The 27,850-nt window shown below is 42.7% G+C and overlaps 2 protein-coding genes across 3 annotated transcripts; both read right to left on the bottom strand.

The window, feature by feature from the left end:
• Positions 1 to 626: 626 nt before the first annotated feature.
• LOC125969270 (myosin-10) lies at positions 627 to 23,744 on the bottom strand. Of its 2 annotated transcripts, XM_049721162.2 has the most exons (44): positions 23,603 to 23,744; positions 21,408 to 21,793; positions 20,681 to 20,837; positions 16,859 to 16,886; positions 15,713 to 15,815; positions 15,527 to 15,556; positions 15,052 to 15,069; positions 12,995 to 13,087; positions 12,830 to 12,893; positions 12,636 to 12,734; positions 12,407 to 12,550; positions 12,190 to 12,285; positions 11,753 to 11,871; positions 11,501 to 11,653; positions 11,221 to 11,394; positions 10,972 to 11,145; positions 10,375 to 10,489; positions 8,817 to 9,010; positions 8,609 to 8,730; positions 8,461 to 8,530; positions 8,237 to 8,397; positions 8,051 to 8,159; positions 7,844 to 7,975; positions 7,554 to 7,760; positions 7,347 to 7,484; positions 7,092 to 7,215; positions 6,826 to 6,997; positions 6,073 to 6,285; positions 5,851 to 5,995; positions 5,575 to 5,781; positions 5,396 to 5,500; positions 5,163 to 5,315; positions 4,837 to 5,085; positions 4,554 to 4,766; positions 4,272 to 4,484; positions 4,034 to 4,195; positions 3,816 to 3,944; positions 3,631 to 3,719; positions 3,432 to 3,555; positions 3,256 to 3,345; positions 3,063 to 3,181; positions 2,892 to 3,000; positions 2,553 to 2,725; positions 627 to 2,479 (listed from the first exon to the last, which is right to left on the bottom strand). In XM_049721162.2, exons 2-44 carry the CDS (start codon positions 21,750 to 21,752, stop codon positions 2,338 to 2,340), a joined length of 5,976 nt encoding a protein of 1,991 aa, XP_049577119.1. In that variant the 5' UTR covers positions 21,753 to 21,793; positions 23,603 to 23,744; the 3' UTR covers positions 627 to 2,337. The 2 variants fall into 2 exon arrangements, with proteins under 2 accessions (XP_049577119.1, XP_049577120.1); XM_049721163.2 differs by lacking the exon at positions 15,052 to 15,069.
• A 1,121-nt stretch (positions 23,745 to 24,865) lies between these two features.
• LOC125969285 (solute carrier family 22 member 7-like) lies at positions 24,866 to 27,807 on the bottom strand. Its single transcript, XM_049721183.2, has 9 exons — positions 27,257 to 27,807; positions 27,083 to 27,186; positions 26,789 to 26,943; positions 26,510 to 26,678; positions 26,301 to 26,424; positions 26,109 to 26,218; positions 25,827 to 26,041; positions 25,641 to 25,749; positions 24,866 to 25,301 (listed from the first exon to the last, which is right to left on the bottom strand). Exons 1-9 carry the CDS (start codon positions 27,635 to 27,637, stop codon positions 25,091 to 25,093), a joined length of 1,578 nt encoding a protein of 525 aa, XP_049577140.1. The 5' UTR covers positions 27,638 to 27,807; the 3' UTR covers positions 24,866 to 25,090.
• Between the last annotated feature and the right edge of the window lie 43 nt (positions 27,808 to 27,850).

Here is a 27,850-nt window from a genome sequence, read left to right as displayed (position 1 = left end):
TAATGGAGTGTCCGTTTGGTTCCCTCGTTAAGTGCAGGTGCGTGAAAAGTTTTAGCTCCTTCTGAACGTAAAAGTGGCTAAAACTTTTCACGCAGGTGCGCTTAACGAGGGTAACTTGGAAAACATATTGGAACGCGGCCCTGAGGACTAGAGCTTGACACCTGACCTTTGACCATGATATTTCCCTAATAAAGTGGCCTGTTATTAGGTACACTTAAAAATGGCGGTGTACCTAATGGAGTGTCCGTTTGGTTACCTCGTTAAGTGCAGGTGCGTGAAAACTTTTAGCTCTTTTTGAACGTGAAAGTGGCTAAAACTTTTCACGCAGGTGCGCTTAACGAGGGTCACTTTCTGATTGGCTGTTTGATCTGTGACGTCACAGGGACACTCCATTAGGTACACTACCATTATATCTAATGATGGAATGCACATCACTAGTGGCTTCATACTTATACAATATACTGTTGTCTAAAAACAATGCTAAATAAATTAGTAACTACAAAGTTGAAAACTACAGCATTTAAATAGACATTAATATTTTACCCAAACATCCCACCCAATTGATATTTGTGATGAAAGAAGAGAGACAGTTACAATGAATATGCTTTATTTTTCTCATTTAAAAAAAAAAAAAAAAATACTGTCTAGAAATCCAGTTATATGAGAAACTGTGGGAATATTTGTAGTGGAATGCCTGCTGAATAATAATAATGACAATCATCACCATCATATTTATAGTAACTTGGTGTCAACTACTTGAGCCTATTAAAGCTTCCAACCAAATGAAAATGATCCAGTACAATAATTGAGACTTCTAAATGTAATTCAGAGCCAGAATGAGTGAAGGTAAAAGCATCATCGTGTCTTGTACCATGATATGAAGCACAGCAACAAAACAAAAACAAGTGGTTGGATCATTTCTGGTTAGCTTTTGGAGCAAAAATCCTCAGCCGTTTATGTTCTTATTTAGTGTCTAAGGCACGTTCAAAGAAACATACGTTGAATCTTTGTCATTGTACACAAAGGAGATGACGTGCACTTTATATGAGATGAAGGAAAGCCAGTTGAACATTTACTCAATCTCCATCAGATAAAGTTTTGTTTGCATTATTGTTGCAATCATATTTGGGACAGACTGACTTGTGTTTAATTTAAGCCACCGGTTTAAGGTCCATGTACTAGTACGCTCTTTGTCCTCACTAGCAACTAGTAGGTCAACTACAAGTTACTAGTGACTAACTATACAAAACACAACAGGAGGACAATTTCAACACTGAAGTGGAGATTTTTTTTCATTCAACTAGTGCACTGAATGGACTTGGGAATGGAAATGAAGGCTATGGAATAAATGTTCAACCAACTTTCCTCAGACTAAATATGTTTTTTTTCTTCCAGTCTTTTTTTGTATGAGTAGCAAAAAGAAGAAAAATGTGCGTGACGTGGTCTTCCACTTTAACGTCACTGTGCAGCTCTCAGCAGTCCGTTCCGTCGCCATGTGTTGCCATGTCCAGTGTCTTTTCATCACAGTGTTGTCATCCACTTTGAATTCAGTTCCTTGGAGATGCATTGATTAGCTTTTTCTGTTGTGACATATTTGAGAAGTTTGATGGACGTGATGGACACTGGAGTATAAAAGGCAGCATGTCCATTTGCCTCTTGTGGACTCGGTGCCTCGCTTCTAAGGAAAGAGGGAGGAAGTGTTGCTTGGCAGATTAGAGATACAGCGGTACCATGACTTAAAAGTTTGAACCGTTACTTGACCACCCGATAACTCAAGTTGCTCATATCTTAAGAAAAATAGCACTATACAGCATTGTACAGTTAGAAAATTATAAAATAGAATGTGAAGAAATTTGCCTGAATACTGCCACAAAAAAAACTAAACTAAAACAAAAAAAAGAAACTTTCATGGTATAATTTCTATCTCGTTCAGTATATTTTTATCAATTTTATTTTTAGTGATAAAACACAATTGAGATGTCCTTTTTAGTTGGCTGTCCTTGAAAGCTTCTAATAGCCCTGGAGTTGCGCAACAATTTTTTTGTGTTCATGTGACTTTAGGAACTTAATACAGTTTGTGTAAAGTGCTAGTGCACGTATTTGTTTGTGCTAGCATGTTATTGAAGGGTGTGTATTATTAATACTCTCTATTTTATGTCCTTTGCCACTGCCTTGCAGCCTCTATACACAATTACAACTTCAATTTTGGAATGGGTGAGTTGTTAACTGTGGAAAAACTTGGGTCACTTGTATGTCAAGGTACCGCTGTGGTGTGGTACTGGTGAGAACATGTGCCGCATCGTTTTAAGTCCGGGTCGGCGCGCGAGCGTAATGTGTTCACTCCACATTGCCGATGTCGTTGAAGTCGCTGGTGCGACTATCGGCGTCGTCGTCGGAGCGGTCCGCGGAGGCGCCGTCCACGTTCAGGTTGTGGTGACCCGAGCGGCCGGAGGACGAGAAGCTGACGGGACCGCCTCGCCTGAGTGCAATAAAACAAAATGCCCAACTTCCAGGATGAACAAATTGCGTGGGCACGGAGCGCAACCTTTTACCTGAGTCTGCTCTTGAGGCTGCTGATCTCACGACTGAGACCTTCGCTGGCCTCGCTGGCGTCATCCAGCTCCCTCTGCAGCTTCCTCCGAGACGCGTTGGCCTTGGTGGCCTCCTCCTCCGCTTCCTCCAGCTGACGCTTCAGTTGTTTCATACGTGAGTTGCCTTTCTCCATCTGGACCGCCACGGTCACGTTGAATAGAGAGAAGAAGACCAGAGCAAATAAAGGACTTCAAAACTCAATACAGAAAAAACAACTTTTTCCAGGGAATCGGATGCCATCGATTTTTGCACTATTAATGTGGCAATGAAGGACAAAGAGAAAAAGTGAAGCGGCTCACCTGTTCCTTATACTGGTCAGCATGACGCCGCTCGTCCTCCACCTGCATCATCACCTCCTTCAGCTTCTTCTCCGTGCGTCGGACTATCTTGTTAGCCGCTGCTCTCTCTCTGAAGAGGAACCATTTGATGGTTTACTTCAGGCGGTGCCTTTTGAGAACATTAGCACCTACTTTGCTTCTTGTTCCAGCTGCTCCTCCAGCTGGAGAATTTTGGCTTCCAGTGCCGTGATGGAAGCTTTGAATTTGGACTTGACTGAGCCTTCCAGCTCTGCTAGCTTGGCCTTCAGCTCCTGTGTGGGACAAACGGGATTTTTACTCGTGAGGCCTGCCTGTGTTCAAGGCCGTCTGCGGACATTGGTAGGACCTTGTTCTGACGCTCCATCTGTTGCCGAGCGTTCTCGCTCTTTTGGGAGGTGCCGCGCTCTGCGGCCAGCTCCGTGCTTAGAGTCTCCACCTGGAGAAATCGTATACTAATTTTAAGTATAAATGCTAACTTGCTTAAATCTAATCACCCTTTCAGTGTTGCGAATGTCTGCGTACCTGCAAAGTGCTCTTTCTGAAGCGCTCGTTAAGCAGCTCTGTGTTGCCCTGCTCCTCCTCGAGTTCCTCCTCCAGCTGGGCGATTTGAGCTTCCAGCCTCCTCTTCTCATCCAGCAGCAAAGACCTGACAAAAGCACCGACGTCAACAAACTCCGCTTTTGTCAACACTTCCAAAAGAGACGGACGGACGCAGACTAACTTTCCGGAAGTGCTGTTGGAGATTTCGTCGGCCAGTTCGTCCCGCTCCTGTTCGGCGTGCCGGCGGGCTCTCTCGGAGGCTGCGTGATCCTACGACACGTGATTTGAAAGTAATGATGACTGTGTTCCTGGTTGTCATGGTAACGAACATGACGCTGACCATTGGCTTTACAATTGCTCACTCACCTCTTGTAGTTGTAAAATTTCAGCTTCGAGACTTTTGAGTTTCTTCTCGTTCTCTTTGGACTGCGTGAAGATCTCGTCCCTGGAGGCCCGTGCCTCCTCCAGCTCCCTCTGATAGTCTTTCATCTGAGTCTGATTTAAAAAAAAAAAAAAAAAAAAAAAAAGGGGGGGTTGAACACTCTGCGGTGAGGACTGAGATGGAGAAATGAACTTGTGTGGACCTGTAGTTTCTTCAGTTGCTTCATGGCCTCATCCCTGGCTTTGTTGGCGGCTTCTATTTGTCCCTCCAGCTCGCTGAGATCCATCTCCAGCTTCTTCTTGGAGGCCACGGCGAGCGTCCTCTGCTTCCTCTCGTCTTCCAACTCCGCCTCCATTTCGCGCACCTGCTCGCATCGAGACACGTCTCGGTTCAGCTCATATCTTGGTCTTATAACAAATGTCGACGTTATAAAGAGCAACCTGTTTGACCAGCGCCCTCTTCTTCTCGTCGCCTTGCTCATCCCTGGCCAGCAAGTCTCGATCAAATTGGGCTTTCATGGCCTGCATGTTGACCTCGAGACGCAATTTGGCATCCTCGGTGGCCTGCAGCTCGTCCTCCAGCTCTTCCAGCTGAGTCCGCATCTCCTCCACCTGTTGCTCCAGTGTACGCTTGGACTTCTCTAGCTCGTGGACCTGTGAGGAGCAGCACTTTTTAGAGCACTTTTCAGAGCCCTACTTTTATGGATAAGTGGTGTCACTTACATTCTTCCCCACATCATCCTTTGAGCTCATCAGGTCTTCCATTTCTGCACGGAGCTGCTTGTTGAACCTCTCCAGCTCCTCCTTGGCCTCCAGAGCTTCCTCCAGAGCTCTGGCCATGGACAAGGCCTTGGTCTCTTTCTCCCTGGCCTCGGCCTCCGCGCGGTCACGCTCCTCGGCATAGCGGGCTGAAACAGTCTTCTCCTCAGCTAGCATCTGTCGCATGCAAGCGAGACACGACCGTCATATTCAGAGGCTTTGACAAATTCAAAATTCCAAAGCGAACCTGGTCAAATTTCTTCTGCTTCTTTTCCAGGTTGGAGACTATCTGCCTTTGGTGGTCCAAGTCCACCACCAGATCATCTAGCTCCTGCTGCAGTCTGTTTTTGGTCTTCTCCATCTTGTCCATAGCCATGGCTTTCTCTTCCAGACGCTGGCTGGTCAACTCTACATCTTTCTGGAGCTTTCTTTTCACCTCTTCTAGACACTCCATGGATCCCACATCCTCCTCCAGCTTCTTCTTGGTCTCAAGCAGCTACAGGGAGTGAGAAATATTCTGATGATCACATGATGGAGGAAGAGTTCTCTTTGCATCTAAGCGTCAACTCATACCTGAGCTTGAACCGTCTGCAGCTGTTTCTCCAAGTTGCGTCGGGCTTCCTCTTCCTCCTCCTGCTGCTCCAGCAAAGTGTTCTTCTCGTCCTCCAGCTGACGCACCCGGCTGCCCAGGTTCAGCTTCTGACGAGTCTCCTCCTGTAGTAACTCCTGCAGCCACAAAAACACGCCGTTTGGGGATTGCACTGAGCAAAGATTTGTGTGCAGTTTGACGTTGCGGTATTTCATACGTGCGCATCCTGCAGCTGGCTTCCCAAGTTGTCAACATCCTTGGTCAGTTTGATGCCCTTCTTCTCTGTCTCCTCCAGCAAGGTTGACACATTGTCCAGTTCCAACTAGATGAGGACATAAAATGACGTCAACAAAATAAATCGAGCAGCAGTTGGATATGAATGTTGTTGAAGTCTACCTGGAGTTTGTGGGAACGGTCGGCCATCTCCCCCTTGGCTCGCTCCATCTCGGTGGTTCTGGCCGTAAACTCCTGCATCATGGACTCCAGCTTCTTCCGCTTGTGTTCGGACTCTGTCTTGGTCTGCTGCAGAATCTTCACCTCGCAGACTAACTCTTTGTTGTCGTTTTCCAGACACTGCTTGTTCTTTTCCAAATTGGACTTGAACTGCAGAAAAGTGATGGAATTTTGAGCCGTGTTCTGACTGGGTCTTCTTGACCACTGTTGAAGACTCACCCTCTTAGCCTGATCCAGTTGCTCAGACAGTTCCTCCAGCGCAATGGCGTGCCTCTGCCTCATTTCTTGGATCTGGGCCTCATGGTTTTTGCCCTCCTCCTCAATTGCTTTCTTCAGCTCAGCTACTTCTTGCTCTCGCTTGGTCCTTGTGTCACAATGAAAAAAATTGTACATTACAAAGAGAGACGGGATTTTTTTTTTTTTTTGCTTACATCCACGCACCTGAGTTCCTGCTGGGCGGCAGTGGTGTCCAACGTGTCTTCCAACTCGGTCTTCAGAGCCTCAAGCTCCTCGCTGAGGTCCCTCTTCAGTTTTTCCGCTTTACTTCTGCACATTTTCTCAGACTCCAGGTCCTCCTGGAGCTCAGACAGTTGGGCCTGCAACTCCCGGATCTGCTTGAGGGCATTGTTCTTGTGCGCTGTCTCCTCGTCAGTCCTGAAAGAAGTGTAAGGAGAGAAGCCTTACTATAAACAGTCTTTAAAAAAAAAAAAAAAAAGCCTTACTTATCATTAAAAAAAAAAAAAAGCCTTGGCGTTAGCAGTAGCAAAAACCGTACAGACCGCACCTTGGGTTATCTGTACCATTGCACCCCGAGTGTGTGTGTGTTTGTGTGTGTATGTGTTATTCAGTGTGACCTGGCTGATAAAGAGCAGCATGCGCTCAGTTGACAGGCGCAGTGTTATCTCACCACTGTCTTTGTTGTCATGTCTATTTGAGGTATTGCTTGTGGCTCAGTCCTCTGCAAGTGTGGTTGCCATGGAGATGGATTACACACAGGCAGGGAAGAGGATAAGTGTAGTCATACAACATGGAAAGTCATCAAACAGCGAGGTGTGCCACATGTTTGACCTGCTGCTGTAAATCCAATTTAGGGGTGTGTTTTTGGGTTAGTCTTATTGGTTGACCACATTAAGAAGAAAAAAAGTAAAGCGCAATGTTCGGCCAAGAACCAAACAAGAGCAGTTGCAATCTAACCTGGCTAAAGATGCCTGGAGTTCCTCTTCTTTTTTGGCCAACTGGATTTTCAATTCCTCAATCTGCAACTGCAGCTCAGCAATCTGGTCTTGCAGGTCAGTCGTCTCGGCGTCCAGCTTGCGTTTTGCCTTCTCCAGCTCTTGACGTGTTTTCTCCTCCTTCTTCAGGCGCTCTGTGGTAACACAAACATGGGATACACGGAATGTTTTTTTATGGAAAAAAACATATTGAGCAAACTGATCATGCATGTGGGCGGCCTCTCGTACCCTCCAGATCCACCATCATCATTTCTTGCTTGTTCTTGAGCTTGCCAAGGTTCTTCGCTTTCTCCTCCTCCTCTGTTAGCATGGTGGTAGCTTCGTTGATCCTGTCCTCCAGCAGCTTCTTCTCCTGTCAGATAAAAAAAATATATATATATTTGGACTGGGCCTTTTGTAATTTGATTTATTTCATATTAAAAAAAAAGAATTACTGAGAATGCAAGTTTAGATGATTCATAAGTTGTCTCCAGCACCGCTCACCTTGTGGAACTTGGTATTTTGATCCTCGAGCAGCACAATGTCTTCTTCTAATTTCTTGATCTTTGCCTCGGCTGTCACTTTGTCAAGCTGAAGCTTCTGCCGTGCGGCCTCCTCCTCATCGAGCTGCTCCTCGAGGTCCTGTGTAGAAGACCAAATACATGAGATGAGATGATTTCAACGCTGAGCCCTCACAAAAAAAAGACAAACCTGAATGTGAGACTGCATCTTTTTCTTTTCATTCTGCAGACTTTGGTTCCTCTCCTCTTCCTCCTCCACGCGAGACTCCAAGTCATGGAGGATCTCCTCAAGCTCTTGTTTCCTGGAGGCCAGACGAGCTCTCATCTCTTCAGCCTCTGCAAAGAGCTCCGTTTCGGCCTGGAGCTGCTCTGCTAAAATGCTCTTCTCCTCCGCGAGCTGCTCAGGGGAAATTTGTTGAATTTAATGCTATTTAGAAAAAAAAAAAGAAAAAAGCTTTTGTTTAAAGCAGACATGTCAACCTGTTGATGTTTCCTCTCCATCTCCACAAGCTCATTCTCCACCATCTGCTGTCTCTCCTTCACCTTGACCAGCTCCTCATCTTTGGCTTGCATCTCTTCCTCCTGCCTTGTGACTTGCAAAAGAGGCTTCACCTGACAGGATAAAAGAAGTTGGTGTAAATGTAGTGTTCCCCTGTAGCGAGAAAAATCAGGTGTGGCTTTTCTCACCTTAGTAAAAAGTCTCCACCACTGCCAATGTCGCAGCTTCAGGTAAGCCGCACAGTTTCTCTGGAGAACCTTCAAGGCACTTAGCTGTTGCTGTTTCTTAGCAAAGGCCCTATGAAGCGGGGACAAGTTAGATGCTGCTACCTAGCGAGGATAATCTTTAAAAAAAAAAAAATCACTTCGACTCACTTGCGTGCCAGGTATCCACGACACACAGACTGGAAGTAAATGATGATGTCAGTGATCTTCAGATCCCGCTCCTCCTCCAAGTGAGCCAGAACGCCAGTTCGAAAGAAGATCTTGCTCTGCCCGATGCGAAACAGGTTGGGGTCCAACTCAAGTGCTTGAATCTGGGGAAAGAAATATTGTTACGGTCCAATAACTAACCATTACAGCTAGAAAACACGCATTACCATTCTCTCACAAGCTTGTTTCCCATCCATGAAGCCCTTGGGGATAGCGTTGGGAGTGAGGATTTCATATCTGTCAGCAGAAGAGAACACAAGTCAACGAATGATGACATCACCGGGGTAGTGTGAGAACAATAACAAAAAATGTCACCTCTGTCTGAACTCCTGGAAGACAATGCGGTTAGGGAAGCCCTGTCTGCAGATACGGATCCCCTCAAGGACGCCATTGCACCTCAACTGATCCAGAACTAGGTGAGGCTCCAGTTTCCCCGCCTGGAAGAGGGAAAATAATCGAGTGAGATGGTGACAACGATCTCCAATTGCACTTACTCCGATCTATATTTAAAGTATGCATTTACTCGTTTTTCGTGGTTGGGGATGATACAGCGGACAAAGTTGGGGTTGGTGTTCCTCAGCGTGGCCATGAGCTTGGTGAGCGACTCCTTGTAGAGCTGCCCCACCGTCCTAAACATGCCTTTCTTGGTTTTGTAGGTGGCGCCAAACGCCGTCTCGTTCATGCCCGCCACCTGGTCCAGACCCACTATACGATCCACTGGTGGGCGGAGACGGACGGGGAGAACCGGTTAGAACCGAGTCATTTTGACAAAGTGAAAGGAGCAATGGTGTCTGATGTGGTGATGGAGTTACAAGGCCCGATGGAGACGGATGAGAGGAACACTGCAAATGACCGGAAGATAGCAGCAGGCACACAAACTGGCTGACTTGTGCACTATTTCTTAACATTCACTTGTAGCTTGAAACTATACAGTGAATAATAAACTGCATATCAATGAACACATTGATTCAGGGCTAAAAAATAAATAAATAAATAAATAAATAAATTTAACAAATTTGAGTCATAAATTACAGGTCAATGAACACATTGATTCAGGGCTAAAAACAATCATATGGCTTAAAAAAATAAAAATAAAAAAATAAACATATTGTGGCTCTATATATATATATATATAATTTTTTGTCCATGTGAAGTACAGTATTAGAACTTGTTCCCAAAAAGCATTCCTTTAAACTTAGAATAACAAAAAATTCAGGCTAAGAAGGCATTAGTAGTGTTTTGCCTCCAACACATGACAACAGATATCACCTGTCTAGTCTATTTACAGTCTGCAAAGTCGACATGGCAGACAAACTGTAAAAAAAAAAAAAAAAAAGGCTTCCCAAGTAGTAACCTAACATTGGGTGAATTACGGTCACAAGACTTTAATGAGTGGCAGACTGTAGCAACGCAACGAGTGGCGGCTGTGTGAACCCTCCAACACTCAGCTCATGGCCAACACAAACACCACAAGCGGCATCTGGTTTCAATTGGCCGCTACGAAGGGGAAAGGCGGGGAAATCGATGTCGTTAAACCTCAGCGCAGACCTTGATTCAACTCATTTCACGTTATCTCACGACACAAGCGGGGACACATCCTAACACCACACCCGAAAGCTTGTTTAAGAATATAACAATCACGAGACCCATATCAGCACACATAGCGTACTAGTACGACTAAAGGCAGCTAGCTCAAGGCTTGGTGCTACTTGCTTATGGCCAAGACATGGAGCCATGCAGCCTGGAAGCAAATGGCGACACTGTCTGAAGCAATGACACATAGATCCATCAGATCTGGGCTAAAATGTGCTGGCAGGCCCTTTTGTTTGTCATTTGAGCATGTTGGGATCAAAATGTCACGACTATTTTGGCCCAGGTCTGCTATGACGCTACTATTCACCTGCTGGCTCATCCAGACTAGTGACAGTGTCATAGAATGAAGCCCTTTGAATTGTCTGAATCTCTATAAACACAGACAGAGAGGGGAGGAGGCTTGTTAAAGAAGTTGTCCGGGCAGAGCCAGCCGTTAGGTTAAAAGGTTCTTTAGGTGAATTGTTACGACAGCTAGTGAAACGACTCACCGTCTTTCCACAACTCGGCCACAAATTTGTCAGTGGATTGATGCAGAAGTGTGGCCACGTTGTCATTGAGAGGGTCCATGTTCTTCATTAACCACTCGTCGGCTTTGTAGTCCACCTGAGGAAGGACACCATACAAGATGAAATAAAAGATGTCGAGTTATTTAAAAAATCTTTCAGGGAATTCAAATTGATGTACAAAGATTTCAGATGGCCGTCGTAGACAGATCAAGTCTTCAGTTCACACCAGATCATTTATTGTGCGCATACCTAATATTAAACATTTGGCGATGTGTCTTTGCTCTTCAACATTCTTTCCACCCACCGCACAAAAAATGCAAATCTTTGCGGTTTTCAATGATAGTTGTGCAAGACGGTCGTTATAATGCTAAGCAGATGTCCTCCTCGGCAGGTCTCGCTCTGCACTGTTGTGTAACGCCACCCCAATTTCTACCACAGGAGAAGCTGATATCGGATTAGTAGTTTCTTTCCACTTGTAGATGATTGCGGAGGAGGAGAAATACTGCACGGTATCACTTAAGTGAGGCTAGTCTGTAACAATTATTGATTAAAATGTCACAATGGATGTAGTGAACGTACCCTTCCAGCATAGTGGATGATACAGAAGTCGGCTTTGTCTTTGAGCTGCCGCGGTTTCTGGAACTTGGTGTGTGTTCCTTGTTCCTGGATCAGCTTGTCCACAAAGGTCTTGTCTGTGGCCTTGGGGAACCAGCACTCCTCATCCAGCAAAGCTAACACCCCCGGAGGGTTTGCCTAGAAGGAACAGAAGGAAAACTTCAAGCGCTCACGATAAAATCCTTGACATGACAATTTTATTTCACTACCGACCGGCCTCTCAATGAGGTCGATGCATGGCTGCAGGTCGAGGCCGAAGTCGATGAAGCTCCACTCGATTCCCTCCCGCTGGTATTCTTCTTGCTCAAGGATGAACATGGTGTGATTGAAGAGCTGCTGCAGCTTCTCATTGGTGTAGTTGATGCACAGTTGCTCAAAGGAGTTCAGCTGTTACGAAAGAGGGAGAAAAATTTTGGATTTCAAAACGCACTATTGGGATAATATCTTTAATAACATCTCAAAATGAATAATGCAACGATGGAAGGAGTCAAACCTGGAAGATCTCAAAACCGGCAATATCCAGGATCCCGATAAAGGAGGCCCCCTGTCTTTTGGTCCTGTCCAGCGCTTTGTTAATGCGATGGACCAGCCAGCGAAAGAGACGCTCATACGTGGCTTTGGCCAAGGCCTCCACAGCAAAGTCAGCCTGGTGCAAGGACCAGAGTGTTTACAAATATTCTTCAAATATGGTATTATGATTATGTGTATTGTTAGTAGTGTGGGAGTAGATCTACAGAAGACCAACCTGCTCTTTGGTTTGGGCTTTCTGAACATAGTCTCTTCCCACTTTGATCCTTGGAGAGAGGATGGCTCTGGTAAATTCCATGACACTCATTCCCAACAGGTGACACAGCTTCTGAGCGGCTAGAAAATTGAAATTAGTTGGATCAATCCAGTTTAGAACTTTTGGCTACTCTGATATATAATAACATTTCCAAAACGGATTAAAACTAAGACTTCGACCTTGGAGTTTTTCCTGAAATTGTATGACAGATTACACCAGTTGCCTAAAATATAATGGAACAGTCTGGAGCTCGAGGAAAAAAAAAAAAAGAAGCTGTCAAGCCTCTTCTAGAAATAGTCACATTCTAGTCAATAACAGTCCGAACTGGATTGAATGCAGATATGAAACCAGTGTAAGAAATCTACATCTAACCTTCGATATTTGTTTACAATTTTTACCTGTGTTATCAGGCATGGAGGCCTGGTCGGTGTTCCTTTCCTTCTTAAAGATAATGTTCCCAAATTGAAGAACCGAGGACACCACTTTCAACATGGCTAGGAGAATGAGAAACCAGGAGAAATAAACAAAACAGAGAAAATATGCTTTACATTAATGACGCGACTATGGTTGCTAAAAGAACTTAGCATTTCAGACAGTATTTCAAAATCCACATACCCACAATCTCCTCGTGAGAGAAGCTCATAATGTGCATGGCCTCCATAGTCTCTTGAAAATTGTCTTTATCCTGCTGGCCCGGGATTGGGAGGTTGCCATTAGACAGGAACCGGTAGTTGTTGAATCCCTCCAAAAGCAGATCAGCTACAGAGGTAGGAATACGATTATAAACCATAAAATATATATATATATATAGATAAAAAGAGGAGCATCCATGTTGCATACACACATTTGAGGTGTTCTCCGGCTCCTGCCAACAGCTGGTAAAAAATATGGAAGGTGCGTTCATCTTTGGCTTGGCGGATAGCTCTGGATTTCTCCAATAAATCTGACAGACAAATAGGTCAAGGAATTGTTCTTTAAATATTTGACATTTAATTTCCCCCTAACAAAGTCAATAAAATAAATTTTAAAAAAAGATACATGTTTCAATGTTGGCCCCAACAATATATCCGGTGACGTCAAAGTTGATGCGGATGAATTTCCCCTGCAATAGAAAATAAATGCTTCAGGAAAACGAGGTGATGACATACGTTGACATTTAGAATAGAGTTTTAAAAGATAAGAATGAACGCATCTTGCACTTACAAAACGCGACGAGTTGTCGTTTTTCACCGTCTTGGCGTTCCCAAATGATTCCAGGATAGGGTTGGCTTGTAAGAGCTGACGTTCCAGTTCACCCTGTGGGGAAAAAAAAGCATGAAGTGTTACAGCCGTCCTTTGACAACATGTATAAATAAGAAAGTAATTGTGCAATTAAAAAAAAAAAGGAAAAAAAAAAAAAAGAAGATCCATGCAGGCAGAAAGTAACATCTGGCGGTCATGTGTTTCAAGACAAGACAGACGAACTGACAATGTGTTAAGTAGACAAAATAAGGACGGATATATTATGACAGCAGTAAAAAAAAAAAAAAGGGGGGACAGAAATTATTGATAAAAAAACGCCAAGACACACACACACACACATCACGTCTATTCAGATTTGTAATTCTGCATACAAAAAATGCAAGCTAATGAGACTGAATTGAAAATAACCCAGAATACAATTTAAAATAACTGTTTAAAAAAATCTATATTTATAAAACTAACACTAAAACATTATTATTTATGATTATTGTAATTTTTGGTAATATTGTTCAAGGTAAAATTCTATTTCTTGGCAATTGCTTATTTCTCAAATAAATTTTGTTACAAAATATAAAGCTTGAAAAGACAACACAGTCTTTAATATTTAACAATTAGTGAAGATGATTTAACTCGGTATATTATTTTTAAAAATGTAAAAACTTTTTATAGTGACTACTTGTACTGTGTCGCTTTGCACATAAATGCAATTTTTGTTGTCACTGGGTGGGGGAAGTTTGGCCTTTTTAAAATAATTTTTTGTTCTTATGAGATTTCAACTAGTATGCAGCAAATATGAGATAACTGGCAAGAGGCTATCTTGGGAAATGTTTTTTCTGGACACAAAAAGTGAATTATTCCATGAACAAGCAGTCAAACTGGACACTTTTGAGAAGCAAAATAAATAAATATACTATTTATGCAGCTGTTTAAACATCTGGCCCATTTACTGTTTCCATCTAAAGCCACACGGTGAGCTAAATCCTAACCAGAGAATCCAAAAATGCTGAGGGAAAGGCTTTTTTTTTTTTTTTTCGGGGGAATATTTTTGCCAAATTTCAAGAATAGCTACAGAAGCTCAAAGGGGGGGACATGTTTTCCGCAAAAGTGGAATCAGCGCTGAAGCATGTGATGTCAGACTTGGAAAGCAAATTCATGCTTTTTAATTGAGTCTTTGAGCAGCAAATTGGGATTGTGGATTGCAAACCACAAATATATATTTTTTTTCTTTGGCTCACAAAGAAAAAGACCCAAAAATACAAGCCGATTATAAAGCCCAGAGGGGGTCCACGTTAGCTGACCCACATTTCTGATGCAATGAGAGTTAGTGGTGTGTCTGACTCTGGCCAGCCGCCACAAGTGACTCCGATTGTTGTGCAGCTGTTATTGCGAGTCTTTCTGAAGGCCTTTAATTATTCCATCGTTTTGGCTATTTCGCTGCCTTAGCTACAAGTTTGTGTCTCCCCGCAACACAGGCATTTTTGGCGGGCGGTGTAGAAGGCTGGACAGATTGAGAAGAGTCAAAGAGGATCAGTCAAACTGCACCACTAAATCTTTTCAGTTCAGGATGTGCACTCAGTGGTGAAACATCTGCTGTGTAGGTCACACACACACACAAAAAAAAAAAAGTTGACTTATCTAAAGAGCACATAAACGGTCACTCCTTGGAATCGGTACAAAGTACTTAAATCGGGTCAAGGCCAAGTTGATGTGGGGAAGTCATCTGAAAACAAAGGCGCTTAAGCCATTTTCTGACTTCAAGTTCTGAATAAAGGGCTTTCCAAGAAGGCCTCTAATTTTGTTGAGCTTTGAGCAGAGGGAAAATCAAAATTTCAACACATTTTCCAATGTAATATGAATATGTTCAAATAAAACGCGGCAAGATGTGTTGCTGTAAAAACCGTATGAAAGTCTGAAAGCATTGAGTCTTTCAAAGTGTGGATGGAAGCAAAGTAGGTAGAGCCCCGCCCCCTTTGTATTGCAAGTAAAGCCAGTCAGGTGAAAAGCTACTTTCTACTCACATAAAAGAGGACTCCACTCTGTAGGACATGAGGGGGGATTCAAGTGTTATTATAACAAGTCAATCATGACATCAATGCAAGACTTTCTTATTGGTCTGTCTTCTCTAAACTCAATGTTGCTATTGTTTTTGACGCTTGGGTAAATGTTTGGATATGACACTTGGACAATGAATCAATCAAATACTTATGTTACTTATGTGTGTATATAACTTTACATAATGGCACATTTACATAGACAACGTATATGTTTGTGAAAGACAATCATGGACGTTTACAAGGACATGCCATCTTACAAAAAAAAAGTACTTACAACTGCATTTTGTGTCTGACAATAAAAAACAAAGTAAGCACGGTCAATTTTATGTCGTCAAAAATTGTGTTCAATGTTTGTTTGGATTTTGTCATTTTCTACTAAGTGTTATTAACCAAACGTTTGTGAATGATTGATGAAGCGTAGAATGAAAAATAGACTTGCCTGGAGCTTCATGGGTTTGGGAGATTCTGGCTGTTTGTTACAAAGGAACAAATTGCAAAGTGTTACTCGATATGCAACTAGCCAACCCCAGCATGGCGGCCATTTTTTTTTTTTTATGCAGACATGGATGCGTCAGTTAAACTGATCAGTTTCTTTGACGGAAACTAATGTTGAGATAATACTCACAGGAATGTTGTGGTCTTTCCTTCCTTTGTGGGAGGAGGCAACATGTGCCAGGTACTGGATGACCTTCTTTGTGTTCTCTGTTTTGCCAGCTCCAGACTCACCACTGGGAAAGACAAAAGAACATCAAGCTTTGCAAAAAGTGCCCCGGAATGAACTACGAATCCATCTCATCTTTATCTCTGTCATTAAAAAAAAAACATCAGGAAAGAAGAGACAGCTGTAGACAATTGCAGACGCTAAACTGCTCTCAGGAAAACACAAACGGCTGCTCAGGACCGGGATGCAGCTTAGCTTAGCTTAGCAAATTGTGGTTTTGTAAATGTCGAGTTTGCTTTTTGCAGCTCTCTCTGTGGTGTTGCGAACAAAAAAAAAACCCTCCAAAGACCGAAAGACAAAATCCTTAAAGTCTCGTAGCACTTGCGATTTAAAGCACGTCTGGGGTTTTACCCAAAGTACAAATTTGCACATGCCAAGAATGCACAAATTAGTGTTGGACTCTTTCGGGTGAGTGAGTGTGGCTCAATGTAAATATGAGTAAAGCACAGGTAATGGTGGAGGGATTTATACCAATCCATCACAAAGATTAAAGTGCTGGGTGTGACATTCCACGTTATCACGTCTTTTTACTCCAAAAATAATCTTTAATATTCGTAGGTACATGCAACCTTAAACATGTTACGTCAAATAAATACCCAAATGGAAAAATACAAATCATTATACTTTATCACCCAATGAAAATGTTGCAGTACAAATGTTTGCAAGAAAGAAAAAAATCACAGTTGGTAAAAGAGCAACTACAGTTTTGGTATTTGCGGCCAATGTAAAAATGGAAGTACAAAATAAGACGCTGACCTCCGGAGAGCAAGGCTGTGGGCACGATTGGCGTCTTGATAAGTTTGGAATTTTTTCCATTCCTGTCATCGGCACACTCTTGTGAGTCGAAAAACCAGATGTGACAAAAATGTCAAAAATGTTTTTCTTACAAGTAGCAACAGTCTGGTTAGCTTCACAAGGACTTGGAGCAACACTTGACCTTGCGACGTTGGCTGCTTCACTCAGAGCCACTTAATTATACGCCTGTTACTTTCAAATCCATCCAATGTGTAATTGTAATTCCGCAATATAAATTGTAGTCTGTAGACTCACGTGCACAGAATGGACTGGTCCTCTCGATCTGTAGGGAAACAAAAAAGAAAGAAAACAATAAGTCACAGATTGTTGGAAGCAAAAGAATCGTGGCATTGATTTACCTTCATGGGGAATCTTTTGAAAAACACTTTGAGCAACTGTTTTGTGTATGTCAACATAAGTGGAGTTACTGACAGGTAAAGTGCTGACTATGTGGAAAATGGAAAAAAAAAGTATCTGAATGAGGACACAGCTGGAGGAATCATCAGGGGCAATCTGGATTTCCTGGCATTGACCCCGCGGGAACTTCCTGCAGTTAAATTCTGTGACATGGGCGCGTGGCCACACACAAACACCTCTTTGGCCTTTTCCACATTGTCAGTTAGCAAGAAAATAGATCTCAGTAGATCTTAAAAAAAAAAAAAAAAATAGTGGATCTTTAAAAAATAAAATAAATGGAGAAAATGTCTGTTCAGTACAAATGGCAGTGACCGAAAATGGAGGTTCAGGTAGTATCATACTTAATCCGAGAAGGACATATGGGAAACATAAATCGATTTTGAAAATGGAGTCTAAGCCTGATATAAAGCAAAGTGAACCGTTTCAACAAGCCTCTTCATTGGTGTTGCTATCTGAAGCAACACGCCAACACCGCTCACATAGCTCCTGTTTATCAGTCTAAATCCAGGCACGGTGGAAAAAATAGAATCCTCTCTCTTCCCTTCCATACGTTAACATCTGCACCAGCACAAGACCGCAGACAATCTGGGTATCCTTGCAAAAGAGGAAATAAAACAAACATCCATTCAGAATTTTCCTATAATCTTACTTGATAGGCATAAGAGGAGCGTGTGGTTGCACATGACTAGAGGAGGTTGTGACAGTTTCACATGACTCTGCCAGTGTTGACATTACTCCATTTTCAAGCCAAGAGTAACAGAAAGTAAAAACAGAGAAAGTTTTCAATGCAGGATATAATTTTGATAATTTTGCTGAATTATAAGTACAGCTAAAAGTGCTAAAAAAAAAAAAAAAAAGAAGCTTAACCTAATTTTCTATGGCTGGAAATTAAGGTATCAAATTGCAGTGATACTTCCAAACCTAAAAAAAAAAAATTTAAAAAATAAAAATTAATATCAAACTTTAACACTATAACATAATAACTGCTGTTTGTTTTATAAAGTTTATTACATACGTGTGTGCAGTAAGTTCGACTGAAAGTTTAAATGTCATGAACCGAATTATTGCCATCCATATTCCACATATCAGGCAACACTTTCTGGTGGAAAGAACTGACCGGGCCACGGATATCTAGTGTTGCGAAAGTTAAGAGTGGTGAATCGATTATAACAATTTATTTAAAGAGCAAAATGACAAAGAGCACCGGTGTCAGTAGAGGTCGGGTTGATGTGTGTCAGCTGCACTTTTAAAAATGGAAACATATGCCGTAAAGATCCTCAATGTTTGCTTTCCGATGTGGAACATTTTTGAGCCGGCTATGGAATCAAATCTAGAGACACTCCCCCAGTAATATTTCTAATTTCAAGAAAAGGCTCTCTACTTTATAAATATATCAGTTCTATAACAAATCATATTTGACAGGCAGAAAGGTAGCCAAGAACTGACTGGAGAAGAGAAAATGGAAAAAAAGATGTGATGGATGAGTTGAACATGAAGACGTATTTTGGTTCTACTGGTCCGATGCTTCCTTGCCACTCTCAGCGGACTTGACAGCAAAAGGGCCAAAAATAAAGAAGCACCTTCGCCTTTGAGAGAAATAACTTCACTAGCGAGCAATGTTACCATGAAATTTGAGAATATTTATCCATACAGGAGTAACAGAACTATAGCGAAAACCATTGCTGTACCTTTTAGCAATGTGCCGAATCTCAGAATCGTGTGTGGCATCGTGTAGCGAAGGTTTTAGGTTCTTGCTTCAAAGGGTCATGACTGAGCTAGAATTGCTACCAGGTGGAGGCAAAGCCTTCTCTTTGTGTACACTCTTATTATAAACATTCCCAAGCGTTTGATCCGACATTCTTGGCTGTGTAAATCACTTCACGCTCGCTATCTAACTAATCTAAGATGGAGGTTGATAAACATCAACTTCAGGTTCAGAGTGTGGTGCTGCCCCATCTCGGGAGCCTTCATGGGGTGCTGGGACTGCTGACATGACATATCTCGTCATGCTTTTTATTATTCATAAAGCACTTTTAGCGAGCTAATGACTCAGAGTATAGTGATATCATATCAGCAGTAAACAAGGATACTGATGAACAACAGATGTTCATTAAGTTTACTAGTCTGCTTATTTGTGTTAGCTAACACCCCGTTAAACAAGGCATCAGAGCGTTGCTTGGCTATGCAGAGGTCATTATCGGATTCCTGCAAGACTCAGACACCCGTTAGCCAATAACAGGATCCCGTCGTTTGCTAGCAGCTCCAAATGTTATGCATCGTTGCCAACCACTCTGCGATCTAAACAATCGTACAAATTTGATTCTACGACTTCTGTACGTTCTCTGACAAGCCGAGGATGCCAATCAAAAATGGAAACAAATTAGACACGACAGATTTCCGTCCATCTTCATCAACTTGTGTTTTACTATCCAACTGGATGATCGCTAATATTAATCAGGTTGTTGAGATGCTCGGGGCCGCCGACCCGAGCAGCTGGCACCCGCTAATCTCCAACCTACAAACCTCTTTTTCAAAGCACGACGCCATTAACGGGGAAGAGTTAGAATGGCGCTGCGTTCGAGGGGTTCCTCCCATTTGTGTCTTTTGCGTTTGAATATTGACAAGACACATGCTTGTTGAAAAATCGGGTATTAAGATCTCAGCCTGGAAGTAACATTTGTGACATCACTAATGATATGAAATCCTAATCCAAGATTCCGCAGACACAAGATGAAGAAACCGGAAGCTTCCGGAGCACAAAAGCGAGCTTCATTGGTAAAAATGCCACAATTGTGATGCTTGTTTGGTTTTACATTCAATATGCTGACGTAGTGCCGCCACAATTGCTGCAACTTCCGACATTGTCGAGCAGCTGGAGAACAGTTTTGGAGGCGGAGGAGACACTCCAGCTGTCTTATTCGTTCAATACATTACTACAACTACTGGTTATCGGTGAATCATTTTTTTTTAGCTACATACAAACGAGCACCGAGTTTGGCTGAGTTTACCATTCGTAATTTTAAAGAAAAGGCAAAAAGTATGAAAACAGATGATGCTGTGTTGTTTTGCGAAGGCTGAAAAGAGTGACAAGGGCTGTCCAGTTTGTCACCACCCTTAGTCGGAGGGCATCTCCGTGGCACAGAGGTCTTATTGTCGAGCACAATGGGGTCACCCTCTGTGTTCTTGATGCTCAGAGCCCAGTTGGTCACTGTTCACTCAGATAGTTGGGAGCTTTGCCAACAAGGATGCTTGGAGATGCAATTCAGTGCAAAGGACTTCAGTCACGAGTTTTGGGCTGAATCGATAAAGCCTTTTCTTAAAGGTGCTTAGAATGACCATGAAAAATAAGATCGATTAGCCCTAACCACTTGAAAGCACCGCGCAAGATGATAAACAATTTACAAAGGCGGAAGCAAAAGGAAGCTTGCTGTCTGTGAACGATACACCCGCCAAAATGAAAACCAGCAATCGTTAATCATGACAAAGTCTCGAGGCTGAACCATCCGTTCCTCATGAAACCGATGAACTCATCTTCGCACAATGACCGTGACATCATCTGAAGTTACGATCACATCCAAAGCGGGGGATATCAAATATCGGGAGCGGATGGTGTTTTGGATTCAAAACGTATCGTACAATGGAGGAGAGCAGCCAACTTACCTTGCAGCATGCATCTGTAAGCAGACTCTGAGATGGCGTAGATGTGAGGGGGCATCTCGTGCCTCTTTTTGCCCCGGTACATTTCCACGATGTTCTCAGAGTAGATGGGGAGGTTTTTGTAGGGATTTATGACCACGCAGAAGAGACCAGAATATGTCTATTAAAACAAGAAACAAAGACAATCTGAATACAATTGCGGAGGTCAGTTCAGTTTGGCAATTGCTTTTATGTTAACTCATTCACTCCCATTGACGGCAAATATCTATTTTAAGTTGGCTGGCGGTGAATCATTTAACATCTGCTGCTATAAAGTCAAGTCAAGAGTTAAATCCATAGTTCAGATATGCATCATGCAATATAAGCAGACCAAAAAAAAAATCATGCTAATATTCAAACCCATCTATCTGGCATAGACTAACTTGTTTGTAATATCGTGTGCCACACTAACCCCCTCATGGACCCCCTACAGTGGGCACAGAGCCAGACAGACGGATCACTGCCACCAACCCAGCATGAGCCGCGAGCAGTGGGGAGACGGGAATGACTCAGCTGGCTGCCCTTGACAGTGGAGCCCAGGGGGTATTTGTGGGATTAGCAGGCCTGAGGGCAAAAGGCTTGGCTGCCCAGACACTAGTCAGTAAAGTATCAATTTTTTTATTCATGATGGTGAAATGAGCATTCCTGCCCTGGCTCCATTCAAACATAACTAGATGTCAAAATTACTCACGTAAATGAGGCCCGAATAATAGCGATCCTTGAGGTTGTGTAGTACGGAGGCTTCGTTGAGGCAGGTGAGCTCTGCCATGTCTTCCACCTTGCTGAACTTGGGCGGGTTCATCTTCTGGATGTCGTCTTTGTTGACCGACGCCTTTTTCCCGTTCTCCGCCAGCTCCACGATGACTTCGTCGCCACGCTCCTCGCGCACGCTGGCCGCCTCGAAGCCGTGGCGTTCCGAAGGGATCCATACCAGCCTCTTGGCCGTCCAGTCGGCCTGAGATGCCGGGTTGTAGACCACAGCGCGGTCCACAAAAAGGTACCGCTCCGGGTCATCCTGCCCGCTCCTCTGCGACATTGCCGGCAGCTACCAGAAGCAGAACTCCCTCGCTTGGCCACCTACAGCAGAACACAAAATAGGTTACGTTTTGTGGAGTTTCTTCACGCTACAAAAATGAACCAACAACCCTGAGGGGGAAAGTTCCAAGTCACATGCTCTCATTAAAGAGTTTTAATATTTATTTCTGAAGAAATGACACAAATGCATTGCTTCTCCTTCACTTAAAGTATCTCTCATCCATATTTAACTCTGCGTGGACGTATTGATGCCCACACAGACATCGAAAACCTTCCACCTCCATCCCTGCACGTAACCAGCCCACATGCACATTTGAAATCATCACCCATGGAAACCTCCACTGCAGTGTAAAAATAATTGAAGATTAAGGCCGCAACTAACAATTATTTTAAGAACCCATTAATCGGTCAATTATTTTTTCAATTAACTGGATTTAAAAAAAAAAAAAAAAAAATCTAATAATAATTTAACCATACTGCCCCTGCGTGCCAAGGAGTCCTCAAGGACCATACGAATAGCCTGCAGCCCTGCTAATGCTCACCATAGCTTACTAGTGACGGGACATTGTGATTTTCTAGGATTTTCTATTAATGTAAAATGTACTTTCAGTAACTGATCTTTTTTTAAAACCACCAGTGTTATTTTATAACTATAATGTTGGCACATCTCACACTAATTAATCACTGAGGATAATCTTTTATATACATCAGATAATCTGACCTTTGCTGACTTCTTGGGAGGAAAACTGCTCAAATTTGCCCTGTTTTTTTTGGTGTATCCAAATTTAGCAGAATAACTTGCTATTGTTAGCTTTAAGGAGTCAAACAGAAGAGTTACTTAATATATTCGCCATTCGATTGTGGAAAAGGGCTCAGTATATATGATGCAATCGGATTGCTTTGATGAGGAAGAACCTCTGCGGGCAAGCAAGGCTGCTTGTCATGAGGGACAAGATTTACTGACGAACACTGGGAGATGTTGAACCCATAAGCAGGTCCCATGCTTGAACCCAGCAGGCGCCTGTGGGACACGAATGTGGGTCAGGTCATGGAATAATAGTGGGGAGGGGGTTCAGTGTGGCTGCACTGCATCTCCTTAGCACTACTTTGTATGTCCCGCGGCAACACCAAAAATAAAATCAAGAGGTAATTGTGTAGATGTGTGCCTTTAAGGGGTGTGGCCTAGTTGGTGACATCATGAGTCAGACTCAGTGGGACAGTTAATTTCTTTAAATTGGTTTAGGGTTACACAAATAAATGTACAGAATATTATAGAGGAATAGAATGCAAAGGGCGAAAAAATACATTTTAATTACTAACTCAATTTATTTCACTACTGTTTAGCAATCATCTGGATCAGAATGCCTCTTTTTTTTTTTTTTTTTTTTTTACAATGTGAGGGTAACAATTTCCGTTATTTGAAGGGTAGTCGATTATCTTTGTAAAATACAGCTTGCTAGCTTTCATTTGCAGTGCTCCAAAAACTGAACCAACGTCACGACCAAACTTGTGACTCTTTTTTTTTCGGACTTGTGAACGAATCTCATCATGGGTGTGGGCGGCTCAAGAGACGTTGGGTGGAGATAAAATAAAACGCAAGGCGGATAATGACCGAACCGCGACAAACTCTAGCTGCAAACAAACAAATGACTTAATTCCTATAACTTAATGGAGGGAAAGATGACTCTAAACCGTATTGTTTAAATGTAGCGACGCCGGCTAGCATGATAGGTCCTCCATCATTGAAAAGTCACAGCACAATAATCCGCTAGCCACAGTGAATGCAAAGCGGTGCTAGCCACGCGAGAAAACGATGAAAAAAGACATTTGGGGCTATTGTGTAACACGTACCACACGCAGCAGGTGAAAAAAATCCTCCTGTGGAGTTTACCAGTATCCGCGTGGAAGTACAATGCGAGCTAAAAGAATCCCTTCTTCTTTATTGCCCGCTCTCTCATCCGTGGTACTCCACCAGCCGGTGTGCGCGCGCCTCTCAACCGAACACTGGCCCGCCCCAAAGGAGGCTATGCACATTGGGAACGCCCACAAGACAAATCCACAAAGTGATTGGCTCAATGAAGTGTAAAACCGGACTGTGATTGGATGGAAGCAATTTCCATCTCCGCAAACAGCAGCACTGCGGTGGATGCTCCTGCTGTTAATAGCTTACCGCATCCTAGTGCTGTCAATGCTGCAGTCTTTTTTAATTGTATATTTTATTTTTAGCGTTTTTATATATAACTTCTTGATATAGGCTGCTATGGAACGCGCCATATGTATTGGTCTTTTATGTTATTTCACTTGATGGTCTTTTCAGCCTTAAACCCATTCAGAGGTTTTAGTGATAAATGTTCAAATGGCGCTCTCTAGTGGATCACAAGGATATTGCATGTAGTAGTGAAAGAAAGACAGAAAGGAAGGAAAGGGGGAGTTATTCCATAACAGTGGTAAAAATGCAGACGGGCTTGCTTCCAGACACATTTTCATTTAGTTGTTTAATTTTATTCTTAATAAATGAACATGCACTCCAGAGAACCAACTATTGCTTTTTTGTTAGTTGCTGCATGTTAGTCCGTCCTGTTAGTTCCTGTTATCCTGTTAGTTTTTCCCCGTTTGCCGTTTCTGTTCGCCATGTTCTAAAACACAAACAGTCTACAATGAAAAACTGATGGTGACCCTGAGTGATGCATTGAAAACTTGAAGTTCATCACCTCGATTGTTCCACGTCCTCGATGGTTTCCGGTAGGTGTGTATTTGTGGTTTCTTTAAGCAAACAAGTAGACAACCCGGCGGTTAAAGCCGAGACACAAAAGACGACATTCGGCAAGCCGACCCACACGTCTTCGAGGAAATAGATCAGTGGGCCTAGGCCTGCACCCAAACGGGCCAAAAATGATCGTCCCCCTTCTGACTTTGGAAGAGCTTTTTATTTTTTTTCTCCTGGTTGTTGGGTAGTTAATATTTAGTGACAAGTTAAACTTTGAATCCATAGTTTACTGTATTATGGATGCACATTTTCAGAACAGTAACGATGTCAGAAAGCTCAAGCTCAGCAAAAATCTGCTAGATGCTAACATAGTTACATTTTTCAGCCACATGTAGAACCATACAAACTGATTTTTTTGAGAATCTTTATTAAATCATACAATACACTGTGTTGCGTGATCTACAGATGTCAAAGAGAATTCTTGGCTTAGGAGTTTTGTTAGGTGTTTCATAGCAATTGTAAAAACTAAGCTGGCATATTCTTGTTATCCTTGTGAAATCTGATCTGAAACGTAAAGGACACTGTATTGTCATTTACTAAATTCCATCTACGATCTTGAGTGATATGTCCAATTACTTCCTCAGCTCCACATCGTCGATTGTCTCCGGGAGCCGGGCGTTATTTGTCTCGGGAAGGAGGAGGGTTAACAACCCAACACCTGAAGCCATCACGGCAAACACCAATCTGGGTAAACTGACCCACACTTCCTCAAGAAGAGCCACCAAGGGCGAAACTGCCACACCGAGACGGGCGAGGAAAGAACAGCAGCCGAAACCATTTTGTCTGTCACAGAACAAATAAGAACCCGTAGTGTTATTTGCAATGTGTACCGTATTTTCCGCACTATAAGGCGCACTTAAAAACCTCCAATATTCTCAAAAGCTGACAGTGCGCTTTATAATCAGGTGCGCCTTATATATGGACCAATATTGAGCCACTACAGCAGGCGTGTCCAAAGTCCAGCCTGTGGGCCAAATGTATATATCTAATATATGGACAAAGTTTTAAAATGGGCCATTCATTGAAGGTGCGCCTTATAATCCAGTGCGCCTTATAGTGCGGAAAATACGGTACCAAAAAGTGTTGGCACGCATAAATCTCTGCTCATTGTGTTTTACTGACCTCAATACAGTCGGATAGAGTTCTGTTGTGTACAAATACAAAACTGTAAAAGCAGCTTCGGAAAACATCTTGCCCAGTGCCCCCAATGCTGTCCGACACACTGCCATATCTGAAACAAAGATTTCCGAGAAACATTTCTCAGCCCGGTGAGCAGATCTTCCAACTTCTCGCACTCTCGTCACTTACCAGGCGGGATAAGTATGTTGCAAAACAAACACAATCCAGTCAGAAGAAGTCCACCACTTTGATTCAACTTTCGGCCGAATTTGTTAATTGAAAAAAGGCAGAACATTTTGGCGGGTATTTCACTGACGCCGTAGATCAACTGCGTGATGAAAATGTTTATGCCGAATGCAGAGACATTCAAACTGATGCCGTAGTAACTGCAGGCTACTCCGAACCTATCAATGGGAGAAGAGATTGATCTGCAATGCGAAATTTTTCCAATCTTGTCAAATTGAGTCATACCACACAGTGCCGGCAATTAGAGTCAGTCTCCTCAACATTGGAGTCCTCACAAGATCCAACATTGAATATTTCCCTTTTTCATTTTCAAGCACAACTCTTTTTAACAAATCCTGCAGCAGATAGGAGAGCTCAATTGATTACAAGACATAAAAAAAAAAAGTTCCGACTAATTCACCAATAAGAGTTTGGCACCTCAGGTCTTAGGTCATCTATAAACTGCTTTCTGTCGTTTACTATTGCACACTTGGTTAGATAAAAATAGGCGGGGTTACACTTTCCTTGGCTCACCAGCCATCTGGCGGACTCTGGAAGCCACCTGTACACACACAAAATAATTATCAGTCACAATATTCACAACCATCATCATAACTTTCAGGAATAAATTGATAATTTTTCCTTACCACCAATAAATGATGCCCGGCAAGAGCGGGCTGGTTGCCGCCGCTATCAGGTACCTCCAATCATTCACGAAATAGGCGAGCGCACCAAGCAGCGAACTTCCCAAACTCCAGTCCAAGCTTAATAAAATGAGTAAGACAGATCGATGCTTGATATCGGCCCATTCGATACCTATAAGGAGAGATCATTACATCGATTGTTCAGGACTAATTTCTAGGTTGTTGTTAAATCAATTTCAGTTGCTTGTTTGATTTACTAGTTCCACGTAAAATATAACTCACATAAAACCACGCTAACTATGCTGACTCCAGAAGCTCCAAAGCCAGTAAAGAATCTCATGACTGCAAACATGCCGAAATTAGTCGATAGAGCACTTCCAAATCCGAAAATCATGGTCATCACAAAGGAGAGCAACAGCATATTTTTCCTGCCATATCTGCCGGAAAAAAACATGGAATTAAAAGAGAGACTAAAACAATGTCTGTCATGCTAACATTTTGGATTGTCTTCCTACTGATAGCTGAAAGAGCTAAAAATAATCAAAAGTGCAAAAAAATATAAATAAATATAAGGACCTGTCACTGAGATAGCCAAAGATTGCTGCTCCAAACATGACGCCCAAGAAGAAAATACTGGCTGTGGATTTGTTCACTCTCTTTCGCTCACAAACCAGATCCCACTGAAGATCCAATCGATTCAAAATTAAACATTTATCTGATGATTTATAGAGAAATTCAGGACCAACTCACCTCTGTGGCCAGAGTAGACTTCATGGTGGAGGTATCATACACCCATCCATTCTGACAAAGTACTGTCGGCAAAACTGCCGTGTCGGAGGAATTCAGTAGCAGATGATATTGAGGCTGTGCAAACATCTGACAAGAGCTCAAACTCCCGTCATCCTCGACCGGAATACTCACTATGAGCCTTTCCTCGTTGGAGAGATTTCTAAAAACATCTCCATCATCTAAAGCACTGATGTTGCAGTGGTGAAAAGGAATATACGCGATGAAATTATTCAGTAGAAAATGAAAAGGCAAAACCAGACGAGGAATCGCTAACGCTAGCATTAGTCTATACTGAAACGGCCCGAAGCCTTTTGCTTCTGCTAAAATGTCATCAAACTTCATCGCGAAAGTTGGACTGGTAATGCGGAGCGAGGCACAGAGAAAACGGGAAAAGTCTTGTAGCCCAAGTTAATGGATATTTTTACCGATCTGTGACAGCATAGTGAGATATTGAGAGCGGTCTGAAATTATACATTACGAGAACACGCTAGTTTGCGCTCTCGTTAACCTACTTGTGCTTTGAACCAAAAATGTAATAATTTACTTGAGAGAGAA

This window comes from Syngnathus scovelli, chromosome 5 (assembly GCF_024217435.2).
Source record: "Syngnathus scovelli strain Florida chromosome 5, RoL_Ssco_1.2, whole genome shotgun sequence".
In the NCBI taxonomy this organism is placed as follows: domain Eukaryota; kingdom Metazoa; phylum Chordata; class Actinopteri; order Syngnathiformes; family Syngnathidae; genus Syngnathus; species Syngnathus scovelli.
This window is presented reverse-complemented; position numbering and strand designations above follow the sequence as displayed.